This window comes from Diplotaxodon limnothrissa, linkage group LG20 (genome assembly GCF_057381915.1).
Source record: "Diplotaxodon limnothrissa isolate DT_005_m linkage group LG20, D_limnothrissa_male_GT1.1, whole genome shotgun sequence".
NCBI classification, from domain to species: Eukaryota; Metazoa; Chordata; class Actinopteri; order Cichliformes; family Cichlidae; genus Diplotaxodon; species Diplotaxodon limnothrissa.
The window spans coordinates 22,187,632-22,195,707 of NC_140615.1; the positions used below are offsets into that span (position 1 = coordinate 22,187,632).

The 8,076-nt window shown below is 41.6% G+C and overlaps 1 protein-coding gene across 1 annotated transcript in view; it reads left to right on the forward strand.

Annotated features, from left to right (window-relative positions):
* The window catches only part of magixb (MAGI family member, X-linked b), a 46,656-nt gene extending 40,812 nt beyond the window's left edge, over positions 1-5,844 (forward strand). Inside the window, exons 13-17 of the mRNA XM_085344902.1 lie at positions 515-715; positions 812-888; positions 1,010-1,156; positions 3,767-3,905; positions 4,817-5,844. Of these exons, the coding sequence (XP_085201028.1) occupies positions 515-715; positions 812-888; positions 1,010-1,156; positions 3,767-3,905; positions 4,817-5,844 (1,592 nt within the window). The remainder of the gene's footprint in view (positions 1-514; positions 716-811; positions 889-1,009; positions 1,157-3,766; positions 3,906-4,816) is intronic.
* The last annotated feature ends 2,232 nt before the right edge of the window (positions 5,845-8,076 follow it).

The window sequence follows — 8,076 nt, forward strand, 5'->3', positions numbered from 1 at the left end:
TCACTGGTGCTGGGTAAACAGATATCTAAAGATCTAAAGTTTGTTGTTATGTGCGGTTTGACAGATTAGGGTTGGAAAAAAGTATTGCCGGAAAGATTGCGTTCCATGACAGTTTATTCTTGAGGGGGAAGATGCATTGTTGGACAGCTGAAAAACTGTTTGCGGCGTGTCAGTGGTTAGAGAGGTAGGTTGATAGATGGGAATATGAGGGAGAAGAGGAGAGTGTTTCAAGGAGATAGTGGGGAAAGGAGCGACTAGGTAGGCTCCTTTGAGGAAGTAATTCATAAAATAGCCTGTCAAGAATGATCCAAAGCTAAATTATAGCTTGTTTTAGGATTTCTGGCACATGCGCTGATGAGCTAAAGCTTCCTGTTTTTATAATTATCTACTTATGACTCCACTTATTACTCTCAGCCTTCAGTTAAGAGGAAACTTTTTAGGCCTGATGGAATCTCGTGTTCCAGCCTCATCTACTTTAATGCGCTAATAACTGTTTTATTCTGTCCTATTTCAGCTGCTTCTCTTCTGCCCCACCGGTTTGTGACGGTCCGTCGTGGCAGTCCTGCGGCAAAGAGCGGTCAGATCCGGCCCGGGGATCGTTTAGAGGCTGTAGAGGGACGCTCGGTGGTGACTCTGCCTCATCGGGAGCTCGCTCAGATACTTCGCCGGGCAGGAAATACTCTACGTCTTACCATTGTCCCGCGTTCCAGCACCTGTAGGCATTCACATAAGCATCCAAACATACACATATGCCACAGTGCAAAGCTTGGCTTTTATTTCACAATCAGACCTTAATCACTATCATTTGCAGACTCTGCAAACCTTCCAGAAACTGCTGACTATGACTCTGGTCACAGAAACCGAAAGGGACAGAGGTCACGTCCAAAGGTGAGGGAAGCACATTCAATCACGTGTACCTAACAGGCACTGAAATTCCTACATCGATTGTGGCTGTTATTAACTGCCAGTGTATAATATTAACCTAAACTTCTTTATCTGTGTGTCCCAGCGGGACTCCAGGTATTACAGTGTGGATCTGGATCGCGGCCCCTCAGGATTCGGCTTCAGCCTCCGAGGAGGAAGTGAGTACAACATGGGCCTCTACGTTCTGGGACTGATGGAGGGAGGGCCTGCATCACGGAGCCAAAAAATGCAGGTGAGTCTGTTTCCTATGTGCATTTCAGCTTGTTTACACAATATATAATGAATGCATTGAAGTTCTTTGAGTTTTGCTTTTATTTTTTTCAGCAAAATCTACAGAGTTGTGTAGTCGGGGTTGTGGTTTAATAATCCACGTCGAAACACTCTTCCCTGACCTCAAGGTCAAGGAAAAATGTGAAGGGGAATTCACATTTTTCATATTTTTCCTAAGTGAGAAATTAGTAAAAGACAACCATAGTGCTTAAAGAATCAGTTTTTACTTATAAAAGGCTGCTAAATTAGCCCAAACTGAACATTGTTGATTTGAGTCTCCTATGTTGAAAAAGAGCCACGTTTTTCCTCACCCTTCTCTGTGTCATGTCTGACGCACTACATGGCAAAAGCAGTGTAAACATGTGTATTTTTCTTCCTCTACTCCCCCACAGTTTTGTTGGAGTCTCTGTCCTCATACCGCACATAACGAAAATGGTCTCTGTGGTCTTCTCTGGCTACTAAACAATAAAACACCTTCTTGCATATTTCCATTGATGGCTATGGTATCTTTTTGAAACCTCTGAAAAACATCCAACAAAATGTTCAAATCTAGTCCCTTCCCTTCCTCCAAGGGTGGTGCCAGTTCAACTTTGCCATTCTCTCAAACACTGAGCAACAACAGGTATCTGTGCTCACAGTCATTTCTCTTTTCTTCACTGTCAAAAGCAATATGCTTCCTGAAAAGAATTACACAGATGTTTGCTAAATCCAATTTGGGGCTACACTGGGTGGCATCAAATACTGAAGAGCTAATAGAAGCCTTTCAGATGCTAAAATCCAACTTGAACTCCCAGCCCTGGGTCCAGAACCACAGAGGCTCAATTAGGCTCTGCTTTGAGCTATTCTCAAACTAGAGGAAGCTCTGCAATGCTTCAGCCAGGCTGATTCATGTCAGCATCATTAAGGAAAATTCTCACAGTGCAAAATGCAGAGGCTGGAAATGTTTCAAACAGATGTCAACCACAACTGAGCTCTCGCAAGAAAGTTGTGATTATTCCATCTGTGTAACATGTCTTTAAAGAGTTCAGACATCTCGAGGAGGGAAAGATGTTTAACAAGCAAAGCCTGTTCAAGAAGCAAAATCCTTCGCATTTCGTGTATCGTTTGCAGACCTCTCAAGTGAACATACTCTGATCGTCCCACACATCACAATGCCACACTGCTTGTGAGATTCTATTATGACAAAGTATCTCAGTAAGGAGGCAGCAGTCCAAGCAGCTGGATGCTGGGTTTTTGGCAGAAATGTCCTCTGTTATTCGCAAGTCTGTTATTTGTCGCAAGTTACGTGGGAGAAGACTAGAGGATGGCATCAATGTGTTTAAATCCTGGACAATTATTAATGTACATGTTCTCCGAGAGGTGGGAGTGCTGACAGCAAGCATTGGACAGTACTCGTTACCTAGATGTCAACCAGAGCTGTGCACATCGAGCTGATTGAATTAATCAGCTCAGCGGTCATCAAAACGCTGTCACGCAACGACCAACATTTTTGCAAAGTGAAGGTGAAGATTATAAAGAAAAGAACTTTCAGGTTATTTTTTTTATTTAATTGTAGGACAGAATTATCTGTTTTTCTTTCAGAAAGGATGATCCAGTGTATCCTGTGCTAGAAGATGAAATAAATTAAGCAACTTTGCTTTGCTAGTACAGCAGCCATTCCCAAGTAAACATTGCAAAGACTGTGGCCAATTTCCAGATCTGCAAACCTGTAATCAAACCTGTAATAACACAAGCCTGCGATGAAAGATTTTCTCACTCAGTCTTGTTGAGATTTATTCTCCATTGACAGTCAATTTTGTAAACTGTAATTCTGTACATTTGAAAATTGAAAAATGAAGGTTCTTTGTTTGTTTTTAAAATTTTGAGCTACTTATTGTGTTTCCATAGTGTAGTAACTCTCAGATTCGCCTAAAAATGTGAAAAGCTCTCCTGGTTCAAAAGCTCAGGGAGGCTTGTGGTGTAAAATCTGTAAAAGGTAAATATGTGGCAAAACTAAAGAGAGAAGAGAAGCAGCCAAAAGTACCTGCCTGCCTGCCACTCCTATTCATAACAGCCTCACAGATACTTCTAGCCCATATCACTCAGAACCAGTTAAACTATTATTCCTACTACATACTTCTAAATAGAAACCATATAAAACATGTGCGTGTAATCTTTTCTGTTAGCTAAAATGTGTTTGGATGATATTTCCTGAGAAGTCTGAAGGGGAAGCCTTGACATTAAAGTCTATATGACTAAAAGAGTTTGCATGTTCTCCCCATGTCTGGGTGGGTTCTCTCTGGATACTCTGGCTTCTTCCCGCAGTCCAAAGACATGCAGTGTGTACCCCACCTCTCATCCTATGGTAGGTGGGTTAGGCTCCATCCCCCCGGCGACTGTAATGAGGATAAGTGGAAAAGAATGGATGGATGACTTTTAAGTATTTATCAATGGAATTACGAAATTATTATATGAGAAACATTTAACATTAACATTTAATAGTTGCAAATAAAGGCTAAAAATTTCAGACTCTGGTGATTAAAATGATTGAGCTCCAGTTTGTAAAGCGGTGAAATGATGTGTGTGGCTACAGGTGAGCGATCAGCTTGTGGAGATAAACGGGAACAGTACAGCCGGGATGACCCACAGCCAGGCTGTCGAGCAGATCCGCAGAGGAGGCCACCGCATCCACCTGGTCCTCAAGAGAGGAAATGGCTATGTGCCTGATTATGGTAAGGCAGCTGGGAACATTTTAATTTTAAGAGTGGCAATACATGATAGCAAAAGAGAAATTTGAGAGTGAAACATGGGCAACCTCATAGCTTTTGCATGTTATATGTCTGCTATGGGTGTGTTTCCTGTTTTTCTATGGGACTGATTCTAACTAAAATGCTCTCTACTTTTTTAACATTTTCTCTTCTGGTGTTTCCCACCTTTTAACCCATCACATCTGTGTTTCATTTGACCTTGTTTGCTTTTAACACTCCCACACCACATTTCTCATTTGTCTGTGTTGGTTTTTCTTCCAAACACTGCTCTTCTTTCTGCTCCACTCCTTTGTTTCCTTTCCATGCCCTTTCTCTCTCTTTCTCTCAGTGGAGCTCTCCAGCTTGTCTCTATGCATGACCAACTCCAAGCTAGGCGAGCCTTGCTTCTATGTCATTGGACGGACAGAGAATACGCGGTTGGTAATGGTTCCTGTTAGTTCTCCCATTTTCTGTCTCTCTACATCTCTCTACCAAACCAGCATCGCTGTCTTCATTAAGTAAACGACAGTACTTGGACTTGATTAGCAATTAACATTGTAGCAGAGTACAACATTATGCTTTATGTCTCTCAAACCTATGCTGAAGCAGTAATTGGACAGCTTGTAATCTGTCCATACACTGAACAGTTAAACAAAGAAAATGACCTGATTGCATAACCATAGTGTGTTGTATTGCTAATGAAAGTTTCACTAAAATAGAAAAGCAGCTGTTATTACACAAGCTGACCTAAGGCACCTTTCTGGATTTCAGAAGTCTTTAATAACAGATTACATAATTCTCTTTACCATAGATGCTGTCATTCCTCTTTAACTGCCTGCTCAGTCTATATCTTTTGTCTCTGCCCACCACCCTAACCCTACACAATGTCTGTCCAGGCCATGAGCACCAAATCACCTCCTCCCCCCTCCTGCATCACCCCAAGAAGCAGGGTTTGGCTGCAGTAAACTCCACCGGACGGAGGGGGCGCAGTTCACAAGAGAAGAGGAGAAGCAGGTCAAGGGGAGGCGAGAGGGATAAAGGGACGGGAAGGAGAAGTAGAAGGAGAAGAAGACATGTCTCAGGTGAAGGACAACGCTTGCGTTTACAAAGCCCCATGTCTGATCAGACAGAGAGGTTGAGGAGAGCCAGGGACAGGAGGAGGAGAGAAAAAGCTTCTCAGAGTTTACCTAGAGATGCCCTAAGGAACTATGATGATAGTGACACGGAAACGAGGGCAGAGAGGGGAAGGAAAAGAGGAAAAGGCAGGAGCAGAGAGAGGAAAAGCAGGAGCGAAGAGAGGGAGAGGATGTTAGAGAGAGAAGAGTTTATGAATCGGGACAAGCTGATGAGGGTGGGAGAAAGGAGGAAGGAGGTGGTGGAAACGTTTGAAAGTGAGAGCGAAGACGGTGACAGGGAAGTCATTTTACCAATTCCAAGTCTTACCCAAAGGCTTCCCAGGCCCAAAGAAATCTGGGAGGAGGAGAGCGATGACGACTGGGGTATGGCAGCAGAGTACAGAGAACTGAGGAAAGAAGAGAAGCCAGAGACTGAGTGGGAGAGGTCCTGGGGTGATGACAGCAGAAAAAGTAAAGACACGGGGCTGAATCGGTGTGAAAAAGAGGACAATGATGAACAGAGCAGCAGTGTCAAGCGGCCTTTACGAAGCGTGGGTGTGATTGATCCGGAGTCACAGAGAAAGCCCTTCTCCTTCCTCGCTTCCACACTGTCCATAGATCAGTTGGGGGATGATGAGTCAGACTCTGAAGGCAGCCACTCTGACGGAAGTGTGTCCGCTGCCAGTATCTCAACTCTTTCTTTGGTCACAACACAGCCAGGTCCTTGGTTCATGCCCAGCCAGCAGAGACTGACTCAGGTCATGAAGGAGAACAGGCAGGCGGACAGGGTGTGGGGGAAGAAGAAATGATTTCTCTTGACTTTTAACAGGAAACTGAGCAACCATTGTAACAGATTCTGTCAGATTCACACTGTTAGACCTCTACTTGTTTTCTGCAGCTACCCCCACTACCAACTTTTTTTCCTCTGAGTCACTTTGATATTTAAAGTAGTATGAAGTCATATTCTTTGTGCCTTTTTACAGCTGGTCTCTGGCTGTTAATATTTTAACTTGTAAATGACACCAACAAAACAAGATTATCCCTCTCCCAACAGTGTCATTGTCTTTTTTTTCCCTCCCCTTCGGCACTGTTGCCCTACTTAAGTTGCACTTTCGTCTTTTCTCACCTACCAGTGATTCGCACTACATTAGCAGTGTCCTCTCTCAAAGGGACAGTTCACCCTAAAATCAATTTTGGTATTTATTTCCTCCGGTTTGTAGTGCTTTTTGTCCATCTAGATTATTTTAGTGATATCTATTTCTGGTTGGTCTTCTTTCAAATGTATATATAGAACTAAATGGCACTCGTGTTTTTGAAAAACTCAGCAGCAGGGTCTCTTTTGAGAAATCGATACCCAGCTACTAAGAAAGAAAATGTTGGTGTAAGCAGTTTTCATGTAGGAAATGTTTTCTTTCTACAGTGCTGCACTAACCAACCATATCACTGTGTAGAAGGAGCGAGCATCTACCTGTAACAAGAAGCTTGTCCATGTGACAGAGTGCAAATGTTAAATTGTATCCCCCTTCACTTGAGTTTTAGTGTTAGGTAGCTACATTTTTCTTTTGCATGGTAGATGTAGTTCAGTAGAAGAAAAGTAGTTTCAAATTCTTGAATAATCAGGCTTAAAAACCTCTTAGTATCATTTTATTCCAACAAAGCACTACGCTGTTAGATTGCAGGATTACTTGTGGTTCTTCTAAAAGTAGAATGGGAGGCACTTTTTCACTTCTTTCCACCATCACCAGCTGCTTGCTCATAGAGGATCACCAGATTTCTTTCTTAGTATTGTGAGCATCTCAGCTTACAGCGCCTTGAGGCATTTGTTGTTATGGATTCTGGAAACAGACACTGCTGCTGATTTATCAGCATAAATAGCACTGCAGGCCAGAGGAAAAACAATACATTTGATATTCAGTCAAGCTGTCCCTTTAAGTATCCCCTACTGTTTAAACACAACATAGAAATTCACTTATACCTCATGAAGATATTGAGCAATATTAATGCAATCAGTAATCCATATCCACTGCGCCGCATCTATCTGGCCTGAGAGGAGTCAGTGTTTGTACAGCATCCTCTTTGTGTTGCCTCAACTTGTAATCTTGTTCTATATTTGATTGTGATAATGCAAATCCCTTTTAAAAGCCAACGGTATATTCTGTAAATATCTGTAGACAACAGAAAGCACTGTAAATACTATACTAAATGGAACTGGATTTATATTGAAATATATATATATATTATAATATGTCTAAACATTTGAATATATGCAGTATATATCTAGATATTACAAACAACAGCTAACTATTCATATTATTTATTATTGTGTGATGACAAATAATGTGAGAACTAGCTTTTGTGAAGGCTAAAAATGTAAACAGACTAAGAACTATATTGTAGCCGTCCTATTTATACATGAATGTTTTGTATTATGCTGCTTGGGTGTGGATTAGAATGCTCTGTGTCGTACCCTACTTCAGAAGTCAGCAAAAGATGCCAAAATATGCATCAGGTGCGTGCATATTTCAAGTACTGTTAAATATTGTGTATGTGGGGTCAGTACAAAACCACTATCTAGATTCTAAAGAGTGCTGTGCCCATCGTGCCACGTACAGTTGCCTTGGTAACATAAACCACTTTATCCTAACCACTGATTTTTCTTACTGTGAAAACCTTTGCTCTGAGGTCTCTCATACTAGAAGTGTGTGGGCTGTTTAGTAATTTAAGTCATGCCAAAAAAAGGCCCCACAAAAATATATTTAAAAAAAAATAAATCTGCAGAATCTGAGCTCGGTGTTGCATCTGAGGTGACAAATTAGCACATCGTTTTCTTTTGCTCTCTTTCTTTTTTTAAAATATTCTGTTGAAGGGGAAAAAACAGAAGCCAAGTTGAATGGATACTGTGAGATGTTATTTTTCTATGAAATTATCTTTTTTGATATACTCAGGTTTTCTTGATAAGCCATTAGGAGGAAAAGCTACAGTCACTTCACGCCATTTTCGTAAACACACACAATGGATTAATGTTATTTAAATGTTAAAGC